The sequence below is a fragment of the Salvelinus namaycush genome, chromosome 15, assembly GCF_016432855.1.
Source record: "Salvelinus namaycush isolate Seneca chromosome 15, SaNama_1.0, whole genome shotgun sequence".
Taxonomy (NCBI): Eukaryota; Metazoa; Chordata; class Actinopteri; order Salmoniformes; family Salmonidae; genus Salvelinus; species Salvelinus namaycush.
Window position 1 is genome coordinate 31,517,170 of NC_052321.1, and position 21,221 is coordinate 31,538,390.

The 21,221-nt window shown below is 42.1% G+C and overlaps 1 protein-coding gene across 1 annotated transcript in view; it reads left to right on the forward strand.

Moving 5' to 3' along the window:
* Positions 1-2,628: 2,628 nt before the first annotated feature.
* Positions 2,629-21,221, forward strand: part of LOC120060430 (EH domain-containing protein 4-like) — a 28,314-nt gene continuing 9,721 nt past the window's right edge. The window contains exons 1-3 of the mRNA XM_039009746.1: positions 2,629-3,085; positions 6,524-6,700; positions 17,550-17,647. Coding sequence (XP_038865674.1) covers positions 2,856-3,085; positions 6,524-6,700; positions 17,550-17,647 — 505 coding nt within the window. The 5' untranslated portion in view covers positions 2,629-2,855. The remainder of the gene's footprint in view (positions 3,086-6,523; positions 6,701-17,549; positions 17,648-21,221) is intronic.

Here is a 21,221-nt window from a genome sequence, read left to right on the forward strand (position 1 = left end):
ACTCCCACTCACGTCCGGTTGTGATACAGCCCGGGATTGAACCAAGGTCTGTATTGACACCTCTAGCACTGTGGTACAGTGCCTTAGACCACTGCGTAATACCTACTTTGTCTCATTTTATTATATGACTGACACTGGTCTGCCACACTTGCCTCTTTTGAATCAAGAAAACTACAGTGAAGTTGGTTAATTGATGTCTTGATATGTTTAGTGATGGGTGGGGAAAAAGTCTGCGCAGACTGTAGCTAGCTCTCCAGGATATGGTGACCACTGCTTCATAGGAAAAAGTCTATATTCTCCTTCCACTAGATGTCAGGATAGTACAGAAGCATAGGTCTACTACTGTATATTTTCCACCAAGGGTAGGCGACAACCGCCACGTGACTTTTCAAGAAAACCTGACAACGCAGTTACAAGTCCAGACACCCTCAGTGAACTGTAGTGTTTAGATAGCTGCACGTAGAAATGTGTCATATAGACACAATTCAACATTCTGTATGACCGGTCTGATAGAGTACATTCAGGTCATGTATTATGTAACCTTAATTTAACTAGGCAAGTCAGTTAAGAACACATTTTTATTCACAATGATGGCCTACACCGGCCGAACCCGGACGACGCAATCCCGGCCGGTTGTGATACACCCATGATTCAAACCAGGGTGTCTGTAGTGACGCCTCAAGCGCTGAGTTGCAGTGTCTTAGACCACTGCGCCACTCGGGAGCCATTTCTGTTAAATTGCACCCATCTGGATATTTAGCCGCTGTCTGGTAATGTTATTCAGTGTATACATATGAGCTCTGAAAGTATTGGGACAGTGACACAATTTTTGTTGTTTTGGCTCTGTACTCCAGCACTTTGAATTTGAAATGATCCAATGACTGAGTTTAAAGTGCAGACTGTGCTATGCTATCATGATTACGGCTAGTCCTGAATGAATCATGAATAATGATGAGTGAGAAAATCAGACACATATCATACCCCCAAGACATGCTAACCTCTCACCATTACAATAACCGGAGGTTAGCATTTTTGGGGGGGTATGATATTTATGCCCCTAACTTTCTCACTCATTCACAATTCATTCAGGATTATCTGTAATCATGGTAGCATCCACATTAATGTAGAGGTGTTTAGAAACATATTCTTATTTACAATAAGCGACTCCAAAATGACAGAATACATTATTTAGCATTCATTTCTATTGGGCACAAAATAATCTGAAACAAAAACAAAACAAACAGCAAAAGCATCCAACAAGTTTGTAGTGACACAAGTTAGATGTAATCATTGCGTCCTAGGAATGTGACCAAATACTAAACTTTTGACAACTTTGATACACATAAGTGAGTTTGTCCCAATACTTTTGGTCCCCTAAAATGGGGGGACTATGGAAAGTGCTGTAATTTCTAAACGGTTCACCCGATATGGATGAAAATACCCTCAAAATAAAGCTGACAGTCTGCACTTTAATCTTAGTCATTGTATCATTTCAAATCCAAAGCGCTGTCACTGTCCCAATACTTTTGGAGCTCACTGTATAAATCATGTTAGTATGTGAAGATATTGTATGATACCACACTTCTTTCTGATAATTGCATCTAAGCAACATAAATGTAGATGCCTACATACTGTATGTAGTACATGTATTCTCATCAGACCTGGGTTCAAATACTATTTAGTATTTTACTTTCGAAGACATTTGGAAGTAAGGATTTGGATATTTTGTCTTTGAAAATGCAAGTAGTTAACTATTGGAATGTATTTGGAAATACACTTGGAAAGTATAGGCAAGTATTTTAAAATACACAGACAAGTGTATTTTCAAATACAAATATTGAACTACTCCCATGCATGTGAACCCAGGGCCCGTATCCACAAAGCATCTCATCGATCAACTTATCGATCAGTACTCCTACTCTGAGATGCTTTGTGGATACAAGGGTCTATTTGGTACTTGGAATAATGAAAATACTTTAAAATACATCCAAAGGAAGTAGTTGATTCAGGCCACATCATTTGAAAATACTCAAAACAGATAATAAGTATTTAAATAACAAATAATGTATTTGTTTAACCCAGGTCTGATTGTCACTGAATATCGATTCAATTGTGTGTGTAATAATTAGACAATATAAAACTCCTGTATTGTCCATACAAGTTTGCAGTGAAGACTTGGAAAACTATATTTCCCTGCTTGGGGTAGAGTAGGGCTGACAAATCCTGGTCATGACATTCCGTAAAAACACGCCACTTTTTTTCGTAACAGGTTATGAGAAAGGGTAATTAGATAAGGTTAGGGTTTAGCGAAAATGCTCTCCTAACCTAATACAAAAAGTCACTGCCGGTCGATGCTGTAGAGAAGTGGGATTTTTTAAGGGAGTTCCCATCTCCCGGAGGGCCGAAACATTTCTGGTGTTCATCATCTCCTTCTAATCAGGGATTTATTCAGTTCTGGGACACCAGGTGAGTAAAATTAACTACCAGGTAGAAACAAAAACCAGAAGTATTTTTCCCTCCAAGACCAGGATTGGGAAAACCTATGCTAGAGTATTTTTCGCTCTTGAATTCTCAGTCATGCCCCCTATGTCATTTACAGGAAGGGCGGTGCCGTTCAGGTAAGGCAGATTCAACACTGAACCACTGCGCCACGTAGAGGAGCTACTGTGAGCGACCAGTAATCAGTTGGAAAACAACCGTGGAATACAGGGGCCAAAGAAGAACATCTTTTATTGAAAGTAACAAGTGAGATATTCGGATGCAAAGTAGATCGTTGCGCAAATCTTGAAAGCTGTGGAAAATAAGGAAGTCAGACGTTAGTTCTTGATTTGGGAACATAGAAGAGCAGCAGCATCATGTTTAGTTGGGTGAATAATGAACAAGGAGGCAGAAACAAGGACGGCGAAATGTACCAAACTGTGACGGAGGGTCTTCAACAACTTTACACTAAAAAAATATTACCATTGGAAGAAACGTACCTTTTTCATGATTTCCATTCACCGGCGTTGGAGGCAGCAGATTTTCAGAGCAAGCCAATGGTTCTACTGGTTGGACAGTATTCTACGGGGAAGACGACGTTCATAAGGTAGTCCATCCAGACATCTGCAACAGTTATGCAGACTCATTTTTGTAACAACTGTATTTTACCTACAGGGCCTGCATGTCAAATTATTGAGTTGTTAAATAATCCCTAGGCAAGTACTTTGACAAATTGACTTGTCAAAATGGGGGGGAATTTATGTCAACATGTAAATGAGGAAACAACCACTGATGAAGGTTATTGCCCGCTGCAACCTAATATGTAGTGTTAGAAAATGATCTAACATTATGTTGAGGTTGTAGATGGTTTGTTTCTTAATTTTTCTTTTTACCAATATTCCATGTTCACATTCAATACAACATGAATTAGACTTCCCATTGTCCTTAGATCAGGGGAGGGAGGTGCCACACTAACTGCTTCTTAAATATGTTTTTTTTAATGTCACGAGGTAGTGACATTAAATGTGTGCTGTTGGGTGTACTCAAGGACTGGAGTTGGGAAACATTGCTTAGAGAGAACAAGTTAATCCACCAGCCTGTTCTTGATTGGTTGCTTTTGAGTTTCCACCATTAATATCAATGACATGTCTGGTGACCATTGAAACTTAAGTATTTTGTGCACTCCAGGTCTCTGAACAACCAACCGCAATAGGTGAGAAATAATAGAACCATTATAAAAGTCTAACTTCTCAGTTTCAATGGCAATTTTGAACACATAATTTTTGACTCATCAGGCCTAGAGCGAACACTGTCAGTTTAGTAACTTGGTGAGCGGCAGGTTCTGCATCAAGATGGGACATGCAGCTTCACTATCTTTAGGAAAGGAGCCTCTGGTAGGCTGCCAGTCTGCCAGTCTGCTGAAAGTTGATGCACGATACTGAGAATTAGGTCAACACACCCCTTTTTGTCGCAGGGGTAACATCTCACATTGCAGATTATGTGCACACAAGAAGAAAAATGGTTTCAATTTATTCAAATCCCTTTTATTACTTGACCTTCAAGATAAAAATAAAACATTTTTAAAAAATCTACTTTAGTGAAAACAGTTTCTTATCCTAAGCAGACTACACAATTACTTGGTGTTTGTACTTCTCCTACACAATAGCTGATTTCATTCTTGCAGCGCTCAGTTACATCAGACAGAATCACACCCAATTCTAAGGAATGTAATGATGAATCAGGGGAGTTGATCATTGCCTGATCCCAGATCTGTTTGTGCTCTCTTGTCAACTCCTATGGTCAATTTCAAGCTGAACGTGATGTGTTTGGCAGAACAATGACCACAGGAGTTGGCAAGACTGCACACAACGATATGGGACGAGACTAGGGTCGAAAGCCATTAACAGTCCTCCTAAAGACATGTCTTCTCCTTTGAGTGGATGTGGCCAAGGCAAGCTGGCGTTCCTCTGTTTGAAGACCTTTGACACAATGTCATCCTCTCACAGGAAGGGCTGAGTACCTATAGCATGGCCAGAACTTTGCAGGAAAAACAATGTTACTGTTTTGTTTTTTTTGTCTTGGGGGGCATATATCAAGCACTCCGCCAGACTTTGAAGTGTCTTGCCTTGGCGGTTGAAAATGTGCCATCCAGTTAAGCCCATATCAAACGAAAAGTGTTTTTTTAACACGCTTGTACATGCTGAATTTGGAATGCACAGGAGCGAATGAGAGAACAGATGGGACGCGAGCATCTACGGCGTCATAGCGCGTCAAATTCGAAAGCAAGTCTATTTTTCTGGTGTCTATGCAGAGCAATGCTGGTAAAATAAGCAGATAAATTGCGTGGGTCGTTTTGTAGAAAAGGAATTCGAGGAATTATGATCTTCTCTATGCTAGACTAAAGATGTAGTTTAAAATGTATTGGGCTGTAAGGTTTATCAGCCTAGTGGTTAGAGCATTGGACTTGTAACCGAAAGGTTGCAAGATCAAATCCCGAGCTGATAAGGTAAAAATCAGTCGTTCTGCCCCTGAACAAGGCAGTTAACCCACTGTTCCTAGGCCGTCATTGAAAAATAAGAATTTGTTCTTAACTGACTTGCCTAGTTAAATAAAGGTAAAATAAAATCAGTCAAATAGGCTACATATTTGAAAACAATTGCAGGTTACCTGTGTTGATTTCGATCATAGGCATATAGCCTAGGCAGGCTACGGCTGGGAAACACGAGGAACCCCGATTTCAAGAGAGAATACTGTTGTGTAGATGAACGAGAATAGCTAGAATCTTTCTAAACTGCTCGGGTTTACTAGCTACAACTCTCCTCACGTTCACCGAGGTAAAGACAGATTCAGGTTGGATACTCACCTGTAGTTTTCCTTATGTCCGCCAACAGCAGTTAGGGACCGTCAACATAGTGACAAATCAAATTTTTCACATTTCAATAGCTATTTAATCATTACTCCTAAAACTTTCAAAACTGGTTCTAGCTAACCCAATGGCATAGACGCACATTGCGCACACTTTTTTTTTGTTGGTTTACATCTCACATTATTTTACATTTATTTATTGGGAAGCCCCCAATAAACCTGGTGACCTCTGGCTCCAGGCCTCTAGCCGTACACTCCCTGCCCGCCTGCCTGCCCTCTCCCTGGGCCTGAGAGTGTATAGCTTACTCCCTGGAACTATAGACCTCCAGGCCTCCACACCTACTCTCCCTACCCGGTCAACACCCCTCTCCCTTGGCCTTAGAGCAGGGGTGGGCAAACTTTTTTTGGGCTTAAGGGCCACGTCAGGATTTTGAAATTCAATGGAGGGACGCATCTTTTGGGGGACCAATTGTTTGTTAAGATTAATTTGCGGGGGCTTCCCAAGTGGTGCAGTGGTCTAAGGCACTGCATCGCAGTGCTTGAGGCGTCACTACAGACCTGGGTTCAATCCAACACATTGGTGCGGCTGGCTTCCGGGTTAAGCGGGCATTGTGTCAAGAAGATACCACGAAATTGGGGAGAAAAAAGGGGTACAAAAAATAAGTACATGTAAGGTGAGTTAAATTCACAAGGGGTACATAGTGAACATAACAAATACAGCTGTTTTATTATGGATTCTCATGGCAATTAAGTTGGCATATGCTGTGCTGTGTATGTGAATTGACAGTCTCCTCTCGCACGCAAATTTTGATGCCGTTGACGGCGTCTCTCTGTGTGATTTCGACTTTTGGCAGATGGCCTAGCACTCCCATAGTAGTATAGTATGTGGTATTTGCTCATGTGGCATTCACATAAATGTGCATATGCAAGTATTCTTTCGTCATTCTGTCGAAACAGAAAGGCCTAGTAATAGTAGGCGTTGGCCTGGTGTTTGTGCAGATGTTTCAGTCAACAGTCAGAGCTTTGTAATCATGTTGGAGTCAGGCAATCATTACTGCTGTTGTTATATTACCTCATCTTCATCAACCATCATGCCAAGTCCTGTGTTGTATTGATGTAATGTTTTGCAGATCTCAAAATATAAGTGTCCACAGTAGTGATTTACTCTGTTCTGTTTCAGGTACCTGCTGGAGCAGGACTTCCCAGGCATGCGGATTGGCCCAGAGCCCACAACGGATGGCTTCATCGCTGTCATGTATGGGGAGAACGAGGGGGTTGTCCCTGGTAACGCTCTGGTGGTCGACCCCAAGAAACCCTTCCGTAAACTCAACGCCTTTGGTAACTCCTTCCTCAATAGGTAAAGTGGACAGTTGTTTTGTTTGTTTGTTTATTACCGCTAACACTTTACATTAAAGGGGAACTGCACCCGCTGATTTGGCCTCGTTTTTTGGCTTGCTTAAGAAATGCTTTGCGGCCATGCCCGAAGTCAAATGTGAGTTGGCTTGGGGGTGTGGTTTGATGTGGGTGTGTCCTTGCCACCACCAAGACACACCCATCGTCAGAACCTTGCTCGCAGCTGTTTCCCACCATTCAATCACAACAAACAAACCTCCTGCAGGTTGAGTTCAATAACTACAGGCAAGTGTATGGTGAGATGCCAGAATAATCTTTGAATAGGTCAGTAGCCTACAGATTAATATGAGAATGCATTTGCTGATTTTATGCAGATATTCTAAACTTTTTTTGTTACATTTTAAATGTAGTAACAGGTCCATGTAGAATAAACAAAACTTTACATAATACCATAGAAGCAGTGTTCTGTTAATATAACTAACAATGTGTACCTTTCATTGTCATTCTCAGCCGATACAGATACTGTGCCTATCTGCATTTTGTCTGGTGGTAATGGTAAACTTGGCAAACAATTTATTGGTCATACCTTCCTGTGCGGTGTCCCGTATACAACAGGAGTTCCCTGATCCTGGTGCAGAATACACAGGGTTTCTCCCTCCCCATATTGACTGAAGCCATTCAATTAAATAATACAAAAAGACAATACAAGTAAAATTTGTTGAGTAAACTTTTAATGCCGAGTTCCAGGTCTCTTCATTCAGAGACATCAGTATCAAGCCCGTCTGTCAGTCTGGACTTCATCACATCATCTTGCAAGTCTCCATGTTCTGGCTCCATACATGTTTTTGTGAACACATACACACATAGTCACTGTTCTATTACCAATGGCAGTTAGGTGATATCTGACAAACAAACATACTATGTTGAAGTTTGAACAGGTCAGACTAAACCTACCTAATTCTGGTCTCGCCATCAAACGACTGAGGCTGGCTTCTGGCAATAGCATCTACAGTACTCTCCATCTGTAGAAATAGGCAGAGTTGATGCAGAGTTCATTTGTGACATGGAATGAAAAGGGTGTTGCAAATACTGGACATTTCTGCTGTACTGTATTATTAGTAATCACCTTCAGTCCCACATTGTGGATGTGTTGAGTGCCAGGTCTCTCTCCATTCAGAGACGTCTGTACTAGAGGTCGACCGATTAATCGGAATGGCCGATTAATTAGGGCCGATTTCAAGTTTTCATAACAATCGGAAATCGGAAATTTTGGACGACAATTTTTTTTTTTTTATTTTTTTTTACACCTTTATTTAACTAGGCAAGTCAGTTAAGAACACATTCTTATTTTCAATGACGGCCTAGGAACGGAACTAGGAACTATTAACTGCCTTGTTCAGGGGCAGAACGACAGATTTTTACCTTGTCAGCTCAGGGATTCAATCTTGCAACCTTACGGTTAACTAGTCTAATGCTCTAACCACCTGCCTCACGAGGAGCCCGCCTGTTACGCGAATGCAGTAAGAAGCCAAGGTAAGTTGCTAGCTGGCATTAAACTTATCTTATAAAAAACAATCAATCAATCAATCATAATCACTAGTTATAACTACACATGGTTGATGATATTACTAGTTTATCTAGCGTGTCCTGCGTTGCATTTAATCGATGCAGTGCGCATTCGCGAAAAAGGACTCGTTGCTCCAACGTGTACCTAACCATAAACATCAATGCCTTTCTTAAAATCAATACACAGAAGTACATATTTTTAAACCTGCATATTTAGCTAAAAGAAATCCAGGTTAGCAGGCAATATTAACCAGGTGAAATTGTGTCACTTCTCTTGCGTTCATTGCACGCAGAGTCAGGGTATATGCAACAGTTTGGGCCGCCTGGCTCATTGCGATCTAATTTGCCAGAATTTTACGTAATTATGACATAACATTGAAGGTTGTGCAATGTAACAAGAATATTTAGACTGATGGATGCCACCCGTTAGATAAAATACGGAACGGTTCCGTATTTCACTGAAAGAATAAATGTTTTGTTTTTGCGAGATGATAGTTTCCGGATTCGACCATATTAATGACCTAGGGCTCGTATTTCTGTGCGTTATTATGTTATAATTAAGTCTGATTTGATAGAGCAGTCTGACTGAGCGATGGTGGGCAACAGCAGGCTCGTAAGCATTCATTCAAACAGCACTTTCGTGCGTTTTGCCAGCAGCTCTGCTGTTTATGAATTCAAGCCTATCAACTCCCGAGATTAGGCTGGTGTAACCGATGTGAAATGGCTAGCTAGTTTGCGGGGTGCGCGCTAATAGCGTTTCAAACGTCACTCGCTCTGAGACTTAGAGTAGTTGTTCCCCGTGCTCTGCATGGGTAACGCTGCTTCGAGGGTGGCTGTTGTCGATGTGTTCCTGGTTCGAGCCCAGGTAGCGGCGAGGAGAGGGATGGAAGCTATACTGTTACACTGGCAATACTAAAGTCTAAAGTGCCTATAAGAACATCAAATAGTCAAAGGTATATGAAATACAAATCGTATAGAGATTAATCGGTATCGGCTTTTTTTGGGGTCCTCCAATAATCGGTATCGGCGTTGAAAAATCATAATCGGTCGACCTCTAGTCTGTACCAAGCCTGTCCGTTGATCAGGACTCCATCACATCATCTTGCAAGTCTCCAAGTGCTGGCTCAATATGTCCATCTGTGAACACATGCACACATAGTCACTGTTCTAATACCAATGGCAGTTAGTATGTTTGTTTGTCAGATATCACATATCCTATGTTGAAGTTTGAACAGGTCAGACTAAACCTACATAATTCTGGTATACCCATCAACAACCGTTTGTGAGCAGACGAGGTGGCTGGAGGTAAGGACTTTGCCAGCTCCACATTGATTGGCATGGCAGCGTAGATCAGCTCCTGGCCCCTCATCAAATATACTGGTTACACGCACACACACACACACTTACGTTATCAATGGTTGTTATGATTAGCCTGGTGCAACCAACCTGATCGCTGTGTTCACCTTTCTATTTCACTTCAGATATCATACGATGTGAAATGGAATAGTGAACACAGCGATCAGTTTAGGTTATGCCCTAGACATTAAATGGATCTAGGAAGTAGAAAATAAGCAACAAATAATATCAGTTTAAATAAATTATGTTTCACAATTGGGTTATCAAATGTATCAAAATAATAAAGTGGGTTACCTTCTGTATTTGTACAAATGATGAGCCTGTGGAAGCTGTTGCCGCTGACAGGTGAAGGTTGATGGCCGGATACTTACAAAAATGTGTCTGACTGTTCCATTCATAGGAATGCTCAATGCGAGAGCATGTCTGCATGATGCTGATGAGGGCCTCTTTGCTGGTCTTCTCTAGGCTGCATGTTTGGCTGCAAGCTGGACATCTCTCAAGCAACTGCAGCATGCAATCTTATGAGGTGGTGTTGACTGGGAGGGCCTGTGAAAGGGTGATATAATTCACGGCCGAGTGGTAAATTGCATTTTTTTCTAAAGAAAGGACAAAGCTTTTTGCTAGTGCACTTCATGACCAAAATGACGACTAATTATAACTGCTTGGCTGGGGAATAAGCCTACTAGTTTTTTTTATACTACAATTCACAAAACACCTTACCTGTCATTGTTGATGGAGCCATCTTTGTCATCAGGGAAGTAACTCGGGTCACTATCAGAGGCCTCATGATGGCGTGTCCTTTTCATAAGAGTCGAGGGAGATTTTGGCAACCATGGAGGAGGTGTCACAAGGGTCATTGTCTCATGACGCACATTTATTCTGAGTTCTTCCCTGACAAGCTGTGAAAATAGCAAGTGAACAGTGAATGAAATTATTTTTGGATGTCACTAAACAATTGCAATCATATTTCTGGACATTTGCTCCTTCTGGTAGGTCCTGGCATCCGTTCATAACCAGGGGATCTGTCTGGCACCCAACTGCACTTTGTCTAACAGAAAAACAGGGTCAACGATTGTGATCATCCCTCACTTATGCATATAGTTAGAGAAATAAGGTGATCTCGTTTGGAAGCTAATTCTATGCTTTACCAATGTAGACTGACTGGCTCCAAATTAGATTCAGGCCGGTGACGCCGTTACACTATGCAACCAACTGTGACATGTTTTGTTATGGCCCTGGGTTGGTTTGAGTTTGTTGCTGCTAGTTCGAACACTGTTGTAGTCACACGGGGCGGCAGCCTAGTGGTTAGAGCATTGGGCCAGTAACCGAAAGGTTGCTGGATCGAATCCCTGAGCTAACATGGTCAAAATCTGTAGTTTTGACCCTGAACAAGGCAGTTAAATCAAATCAAATCACATTTTATTTGTCACATACACATGGTTAGCAGATGTTAATGCGAGTGTAGCGAAATGCTTGTGCTTCTAGTTCCGACAATGCAGTAATAACCAACAAGTAATCTAACCTAACAATTCCACAACTACTACCTTATACACACAAGTGTAAAGGGATAAAGAATATGTACATAAAGATATATGAATGAGTGATGGTACAGAACGGCATAGGCAAGATGCAGTAGATGGTATAGAGTACAGTATATACATATGAGATGAGTAATGTAGGGTATATAAACATAAAGTGGCATAGTTTTAAAGTGGCTAGTGATACATGTATTACATGAAGATGGCAAGATGCAGTAGATGATATAGAGTACAGTATATACATATACATATGAGATGAGTAATGTAGGGTATGTAAACATTATATTTAAGTGGCATTGTTTAAAGTGGCTAGTGATACATTTTTACATAATTTCCATCAATTCCCATTATTAAAGTGGCTGGAGTTGAGTCAGTATGTTGGCAGCGTCCACTAAATGTTAGTGGTGGCTGTTTAACAGTCTGATGGCCTTGAGATAGAAGCTGTTTTTTTGTCTCTCGGTCCCTGCTTTGATGCACCTGTACTGACCTCGCCTTCTGGATGATAGCGGGGTGAACAGGCAGTGGCTCGGGTGGTTGTTGTCCTTGATGATCTTTATGGCCTTCCTGTGACATCGGGTGGTGTAGGTGTCCTGGAGGGCAGGTAGTTTGCCCCCGGTGATGCGTTGTGCAGACCTTACTACCCTCTGGAGAGCCTTACGGTTGTGGGCGGAGCAGTTGCCGTACCAGGCGGTGATACAGCCCGACAGGATGCTCTCGATTGTGCATCTGTAGAAGTTTGTGAGTGCTTTTGGTGACAAGCCGAATTTCTTCAGCCTCCTGAGGTTGAAGAGGCGCTCCTGCGCCTTCTTCACAACGCTGTCTGTGTGGGTGGACCAATTCAGTTTGTCTGTGATGTGTACGCCGAGGAACTTGAAACTTACTACCCTCTCCACTACTGTCCCGTCGATGTGGATAGGGGGGTGCTCCCTCTGCTGTTTCCTGAAGTCCACAATCATCTCCTTTGTTTTGTTGACGTTGAGTGTGAGGTTATTTTCCTGACACCACACTCCGAGGGCCCTCACCTCCTCCCTGTAGGCCGTCTTGTCGTTGTTGGTAATCAAGTCTACCATTGTAGTGTCGTCCGCAAACTTGATGATTGAGTTGGAGGCGTGCATGGCCACGCAGTCGTGGGTGAACAGGGAGTACTGGAGAGGTCTCAGAATGCACCCTTGTGGGGCCCCAGTGTTGTGGATCAGCGGGGTGGAGATGTTGTTACCTACCCTCACCACCTGGGGGCGGCCCGTCAGGAAGTCCAGGACCCAGTTGCACAGGGCGGGGTCGAGACCCAGGGTCTCGAGCTTGATGACGAGTTTGGAGGGTACTATGGCGTTAAATGCTGAGCTGTAGTCGATGAACGGCATTCTCACATAGGTATTCCTCTTGTCCAGATGGGTTAGGGCAGTGTGCAGTGTGGTTGTGATTGCGTCGTCTGTGGACCTATTGGGTCGGTAAGCAAATTGGAGTGGGTCTAGGGTGTCAGGTAGGGTGGAGGTGATATGGTCCTTGACTAGTCTCTCAAAGCACTTCATGATGACGGAAGTGAGTGCTACGGGTCGGTAGTCGTTTAGCTCAGTTACCTTAGCTTTCTTGGGAAAGGAACAATGGTGGCCCTCTTGAAGCATGTGGGAACAGCAGACTGGGATAAGGATTGATTGAATATGTCCGTAAACACACCAGCCAGCTGGTCTGCGCATGCTCTGAGGACGCGGCTAGGGATGTCGTCTGGGCCTGCAGCCTTGCGAGGGTTAACACGTTTAAATGTTTTACTCACCTCGGCTGCAGTGAAGGAGAGCCCGCAGGTTTTGGTAGCGGGCCGTGTCAGTGGCACTGAATTGTCCTCAAAGCGAGCAAAAAAGTTATTTAGTCTGTCTGGGAGCAAGACATCCTGGCCCGCGACGGGGCTGGTTTTCTTTTTGTAATCCGTGATTGAGTGTAGACCCTGCCACATACCTCTTGTGTCTGAGCTGTTGAATTGCGACTCTACTTTGTCTCTATACTGGCACTTAGCTTGTTTGATTGCCTTGCGGAGGGAATAGCTACACTGTTTGTATTCGGTCATGTTTCCGGTCACCTTGCCCTGGTTAAAAGCAGTGGTTCGCGCTTTCAGTTTCACGCGAATGCTGCCATCAATCCACGGTTTCTGGTTTGGGAATGTTTTAAACGTTGCTGTGGGTACGACATCGTCGATGCACTTTCTAATGAACTCGCTCACCGAATCAGCGTATTCGTCAATGTTGTTGTTGGACGCAATGCGGAACATATCCCAATCCACGTGATCGAAGCAGTCTTGAAGCGTGGAGTCATATTGGTCGGACCAGCGTTGAACAGACCTGAGCGCGGGAGCTTGCTGTTTTAGTTTCTGTTTGTAGGCTGGAAGCAACAAAATAGAGTCGTGGTCAGCTTTTCCGAAAGGAGGGCGGGGGAGGGCCTTATATGCGTTGCGGAAGTTAGTATAACAATGATCCAAGGTTTTACCAGCCCTGGTAGCACAATCGATATGCTGATAGAATTTAGGGAGTTTTTTTTCAGATTAGCCTTGTTAAAATCCCCAGCTACGATGAATGCAGCCTCAGGGTGTGTGGTTTCCAGTTTACAAAGAGTCAGATAAAGTTCGATCAGGGCCATCGATGTGTCTGCTTGGGGGGGAATATATACGGCTGTGATTATAATCGAAGAGAATTCCCTTGGTAGATAATGCGGTCGACATTTGATTGTGAGGAATTCTAAATCCGGTGAACAGAATGACTTGAGTTCCTGTATGTTGTTATGATCACACCACGTCTCGTTAATCATAAGGCATACACCCCCGCCCCTCTTCTTACCAGAAAGATGTTTGTTTCTGTAGGTGCGATGCGTGAAGAAACCAGCTGGCTGCACCGACTCCGTTAGCGTCTCTCGAGTGAGCCATGTTTCCGTGAAGCAAAGAACGTTACAGTCTCTGATGTCTCTCTGGAATGTTACCCTTGCTCGGATTTCATCAACCTTGTTGTCAAGAGACTGGACATTGGCGAGTAGTATGCTAGGGAGTGGAGCGCGATGTGCCCGTCTCCGAAGCCTGACCAGAAGACCGCTTCGTTTGCCCCTTTTACGGCGTCGTTGTTTAGGGTCGCCGGCTGGGATCAGATCCATTGTACTGGGTGGAAGGCAAAACACAGGATCCGCTTCGGGAGAGTCATATTCCTGGTTGTAATGATGGTGAGTTGACGTTGCTCTTATATTCAGTAGTTACTCCCGACTGTATGTAATGAAACCTAAGATTACCTGGGGTACCAATGTAAGAAATAACACATAAAAAAACTAAATACTGCATAGTTTCCTAGGAACGCGAAGCGAGGCGGCCATCTCTGTCGGCGCCGGAAGTAACCCACTATTCCCCGGTAGGCTGTCATTGTAAATAAGAATTTGTTCTTACCTGACTTGCTTAGTTAAATTAAATAAACACACAAGTTAGCTAGTACCACCCTAGCTGCATCCAATATTTATTTGTGCCATAGACATGGGTTGCACATTGTAGGCTAATTTGACTGTAAAAGTAACTTATGGAATGACATTGCTCAAGTAGGCTAATATCTGTTGCCATTACTGTTAGCTAGCTAATATATGCTGGTCCCCTCAATCTTAGTTAGCTGGCTAAAGTTATAGCTACTGCATCTTAAGTCAATCTGGCGACATCACAATCATGACAAAAGGTTCTCCTACTAATTATTTGCCTACTTCTGAAAGGTTATCGTGTTTTCAAGCCAAATCCAAGTTGTATTGAGGTAGGCTAACATTAGCCAGCTAGCTGGGTAGCTGTGCTAGTGACCATTGGGGACTAACAAACTCCAACCACGTATTCTGTACGGTAGGGTCCTTCAGCAGGGCATGCAAACCATAGTTGGCTGTGCATCCTGCTGGAAGCATGCATTGCTGAGCCGGAGGCATGGTCATTCCATATAGGGGTTTTCAGTCCCAATGGCCATGATCCTTTGAACCCGTTGGGGGAGACAAATCAACAGAGCCCCATTTAATGAAGGTGGGCGAAGGGGCGATTTGCACGTGTAGCTTAGCAAAAGGGGGCATGAATTATTGACATTGTAATCTAAACCCAACCTTCATTTACTTGTGACGCATTCAGGTTTAAAGCTCAGTTTTAGACGAGGCTGAATTTATGACGACAAATTCCTATTTACACTTTGTAGTCAATTTTGACACTAGAATATATGTTGCTGAATCATATTGATGCGACAGGCCTTTTTCAAAGAGATTAGATCAGGGGTGGGCAAACTTTTTGGCTCAATGGCCACGTTGGGATTTTGAAATTCAACGGAGGGCCGTATTTTTTCGGGGACCAATTGTTTGTTAAAATCAATTTGTGGGGGCCTCCCGAGTGGTGCAGTGGTCTAAGGCACTGCATCGCAGTGCTTGAGGCTTCACTACAGACCTGGGTTCGATCCCAGTCTGTCACAGCTGGCCGTGATTGGGAGACCCATGGCGCGGCGCACAATTTGGCCCAGCGTCGTCCGGGTTAGTAGAGGGTTTGGCTGGCCGAGATTTCCTTGTTCCATCGTGCTCTAGCGACTCCTGTGGCGGGCCTGGCGCATGCATGCTGACACGGTCACCAGGTGTACGGTGTTTCCTCCGACACATTGGTGAGGCTGGCTTCCGGGTTAAGCAGACATTGTGTCAAGAAGTAGTGCGGCTTGGCTGGGTCGTGTTTCGGAGGATGCACAGCTCTCGACCTTCGCCTCTCCCGTACAGTCTGTACGGGAGTTGCAGCGATGGGACAAGACTATAACTACTAATTGGGGAGAAAAAAAAATGTAAAATAAAAATGTCTTTTAAATATTTATTTTAAATGTCTCACGGGCTAGATTGAAGTGCCCGGTGGGACATGCTTTGGATTAGTTAGTTTTTAGGGGCAGCTGTTTTTTAAGTTGCTTTCACAAAGCTGCTTTCACATTATGTAACAACAATATTGTAACAAGTAATTAGTGTTACACACAGGTATATGCATAGAATTACATTACTTTAATTTGAAGGATCTGTGCGTATAAGAGCAACTCGATGTCAGGGGTTACCCACATAGTGACAATTATTACTGAAATACTGTGGCATGTGGAACTTTCCATTACATAAATAGGCAGCTGAGCCTTGGTAGAGGCTTTGAGCAGAGATATGTGGAATTGCTATCAGCCCCCCTAGCTGATAACTCAAGGTGAAGACATTTTCTTTGATATGAGGATTGATTACAACCAGACACCACCTCCCACTGCCCCATGATCTATTATCTTCTCTACGTTTACCTCCCTCTCTCACTTTGTCCTAATAAATCAGACATTAGTGACATGGGGGTCCCCTGTTCATTATAACATCCTGTATAATTCATTCTTGTGCAAGAAGAAAACATATTTGAAATGTTATTTTTTCACATTCTAAACATGTTTTGTTGTACATTTGTCCAATCCTGCGTTCCTGCAGTGCAAACAAACAAAAAAAGATTTGGCTTTTCTCTCCCTGTGGTTAGAAGGTTTGGTTGGATCCATATTATTTACGTGATCATGTTCTAAAAAAGCAGAAGTTAGCGATTTATTTTGGTATTGTCGTCCCATTTCTTCCTGTCAGCCCAGCCCTTTTGACATAGCTGTCATTTTTTCCGAAAACAGTTAGGAGAGGGAAGTGACTGTCACTTTTCATTTAGTGTGTGCTACAACTACAATATCTTGGATGTCTGTTGTTGGCTCAGTCAAGAGGTTCTCTTAGCTTTAATTTTAGCCTAACAACACTTGTCTGAAGCATGTTTCCTATTTCCAGATATTTGTAATCCATGGGAAATGGTTAAGTACTTATATGACAGTTGGCCAAGTTAAAGTCAAAGACATTCCTGACAGGGCAGAGGACATCTCCTCCTTTCCAGAGGAACCTCTGACAATGCACATTGTTTCCAGTGGACGCTAATGTGCGTCACACAAGATGTCACTTGGAGTATGCCCCCCCCCCCCCAAACTCAGTTATTTTACTTAGCGGAATTTATAGCGCTTAAGAAGGCACAATGGTTGCATACTAGGCCTACATCATGTTTTTGTTTTTGCAGTTGAATCCTTCCTGCCCAAGTGCCCAGACAAAAATAATAGACATCACCGGTGTTGGCCTGAATCTGCCAACAAGCCAGATTTATGGCTATCACTAATGCTATCTCTGTTACCATCACACGTGATCTGATCTGAATGGCTGAATCCCTGCCCTTCCAAAGCAAAAACATACCAGCTTAGAAACGGGAAAGGATGGGGTTAAAGAAAGAGGAAGAAAACGTCCTGAATATGTTTTGACAACATGAGTTTAGCAGGGTGTTTTTCTGGAGCTGCTCTTCAACTCATGTCTGTAACATGTATTGTGTTTTCTCTTCTCCTGTAGGTTAATCTGTTCCCAGATCCCTAACCAGGTCCTCCGGGGTATTAGTATAATTGACACACCAGGAATCCTGTCTGGAGAGAAGCAACGCATTAGCCGAGGTCAGTAGCTAGCTATCGAGCTGAGATTGATACCGGAGGAAGGCCTGTAGAGCTATGGTAGTACATTGCTTTAAGAAATAACAGTTATTTTGTTTATGATGAATCAATTTAACAAGTCTATGCTTGTTTGTATACATTTCACAGGTGCAGATATTTCACATACTGGCTTTTTATTCTGAAGTGCAATAATTTGATAAAACTAATGGTAAATGGGTAGCTATCAAGTGTGATTTTAAAGTGTCAAAGCATGGGTTGTAGAGCTGTGTTAAGTGTGTTGTGTAGTTCTTGTCAACGGATAGGTCACTATGCCAGCTGTTTGTCCTAATTGTACCAAAATTACATCTGATAATATCACAACATGATGCAATGCCTCCAGTGCTGTAGTTATGTTTTCTCCATAATTAGAATCCAACATTGGCTTTCCAAGCCTCCACTGGAGACCCTGAGATATGAAGTCATACTGAAGTAGGTCTTACGACCCTGCTACACTGCAACCATTGGGCAACTGGCGTTGCAGTCAGACATCAGCCGTTGAGGGAATGCTTCCTTTAAAAATCAATGAAAGCTGCTCTACTGCCCATGTTGCGCTCATGTTGTGTCGTGTCCAATGACAGCATCCAAGCTCAAGAATCACAGAGGTTCAATTCTTGATTCCTGCATTCATTCTATCTTGTGAATTGAAATTGTGAAAAAAAAACTTGATTTTGGCTGCTTATTTTATTTGGATATCCATTAGCTGTTGCGAAAGCAGCAGCTACTCTTCCTGGGGTCCACACAAAACAGGAAACATGACAATACAGAATATTAATAGACAAGAACAGGTCAAGGACAGAAGTACATACTATAAATGTAAAAATGACACACAGCCTACATATTATTAGACACACAAAATATCTAGGTCAGGTAGGGGAGAGCTGTTGTGCTGTGAGGTGTTGCTTTTAGGGCTGTCCCCGACTAAAATAAATCTTGGTCGACTTAGATCTGTCCTGTTTCAACCAATTGATTGGTGGAAATGTTTTTACTTATTTTTCCATATATAGACAAAATAAAATCAACTGCATATCCACTGAGCTTGTCTGATGCTTTAAGCACACTGTTTTAAATAATTAAGACACGTAAATTACTCAAAAAAGAGCCCGATGGTCACACTGTGTTAAAAGAAATTACAGCGAGTGCCTGTGTGACTGGCGCAAGTTGTTGCTCTCCTCCCTGCTGCGGTGAAGAGGCACCACAAGTTTTTATCACACTGTCCGTGCTGAAGCTGTAACATAATTACAGCCATTTTAGTTTCTTTCTTGTTTGTAACTGAAAAGTTCTGTTACTGAAATCACTTTGTTTAAGAAAGACATTCCCTCAACCCTTGCTCTCTTTACGTGAAACATGTAAGCATCGCATGCATGTGACCAATAGATCCTGCCCTATAGCCTATAATAATCACATCAATTAATTGGTTAAAACAAAATGGATGTGGAGGACGTGTGAAATAAACTCGAAACGAGCAAGTGTTTACTGGTTGCTCAGGAGGGAAAAGGGAAGTCAGATCTGTGGGAGACATTTGACTTAGTTGTGGAAACTACTGGAGGGTATAGGAGCAACCGTTGCGTGAGTATTATGTGTGCCAAACCGTTGCTGTTAGATTACAATGTTATATTTTTTTCTGACCATTTGGAACAATGTAAACAACGCTAAGTGAATCAGAGAGTCTGTTCTAACAATTATTTATATATACACTACCGTTCAAAAGTTTGAGGTCACTTAGAAATGTCCTTGTTTTTGAAAGAAAAGCACTTTTTTTGTATTTAAAAAAAAAAAATATCATCAAATTGATCATAAATACTGTGTAGACAATGTTAATGTTGTAAATGACTATTGTAGCTGGAAACAGCTGATAAAAAAAAAAAATGGAATATCTACATAGGCGTACAGAGGCCCATTATCAGCAACCATCACTCCTGTGTTCCAATGGCACGTTGTGTTAGCCTTTTAAAAATGATAAGCTTGGATTAGCTAAGTGATCATTAGAAAACCCCTTTTGCTATTATGTTAGCACAGCTGAAAACTGTTGTTCTGATTTTAAAGAAGCAATAAAACTGGCCTTCTTTAGACTAGTTGAGTATCTGGAGCATCAGCATTTGTGGGTTTGATTACAGGCTCAAAATGGCCAGAAACAAAGAACTTTCTTCTTAAACTTGTCAGTCTATTCTTGTTCTGACAAATGACGGCTATTCCATGCGAGAAATTGCCAAGAAACTGAAGATCTCGTACAACGCTGTGTACTACTCCCTTCACAGAACAGAGCAAACTGGCTCTAACCAGAATAGAAAGAGGAGTGGGAGGCCCCGGTGCACAATATAACTCTTCAGATATTTTAATATCTGATCAATTAGTCTTCTATTAATGAATTACTATTATTACCTTCCTCAGTCTCATCTGAATGTCGTAAATTGTTGGTTATCTGTACAAACCCAGCCTCTACTATGAATCATCCATACACCAATTAGCTCAATTATTTATTTACTAACTAACTAAACAATCACAGAAATGCATAAGCAAACCGTAGATATTAGTTACTAACAATGATAGGAAAGAGTCCCGAGTGGGCTATGCGGATATGACGCCTTGGTGGGGAAAGGAGTGGGACTGAGAGAGAGCGAGGAAAGACAAATGGATTCAATACACACAGTCGATAATTATATACATTGAAATGCTAATCCTTCGCACATGAATGGCCGCTCATTCGAGAATAATTGCATATATTATTATATGTATATATTTACGGCCGAATATCATTGTTGTCTTCTCTGTTGGAATCCGGTCCATCTGCTGGAACGTTCATCAGAGTCTCTCTGGTTGCGTTTCCCCGAAGATCAAAGTATTTCGTGGTTAGAATGGATACTTCAGAGTACCATTCAGAAATGTTCTCATAGAAAAGATTAGAGGTCGACCGATTATGATTTTTCAATACCGATTTATTAGAAGACCAAGAAAAGCCGATACCGATTTAATTGGACGATTTTTGTGTGTGTGTGTAATAAAGACAATTACAACAATACTGAATGAACACTTATTTTAAATTAATATAATACATAAATAAAAACCAGTTTAGTCTCAAATAAATAATGAAACATGTAAAATTTGGTTTAAATAATGCAAAAACAGTGTTGGAGAAGGAAGTAAAAGTGATATGTCCCATGTAAAAAAGCTAATGTTTCAGTTCCTTGCTCAGAACATGAGAACATATGAAAGCTGGTGGTTCCTTTTAACATGAGTCTTCAATATTCCCAGGTAAGAAGTTTTAGGTTGAGGTTATTATAGGAATTATAGGACTATTTCTCTCTATACTATTTGTATATCATATACCTTTGACTATTGGATGTTCTTATAGGCACTATAGTATTGCCAGCCTAATCTCGGGAGTTGATAGGCTTGATGTTATAAACAGCGCTGTGCTTCAAGCATTGCGTAGAGCTGCTGGCAAACGCAAGAAAGTTCTGTTGGAATGAATGCTTATGAGCCTGCTGCTGCCTACCACCGCTCAGTCAGACTGCTCAGACTGCTCAAATATCAAATCATA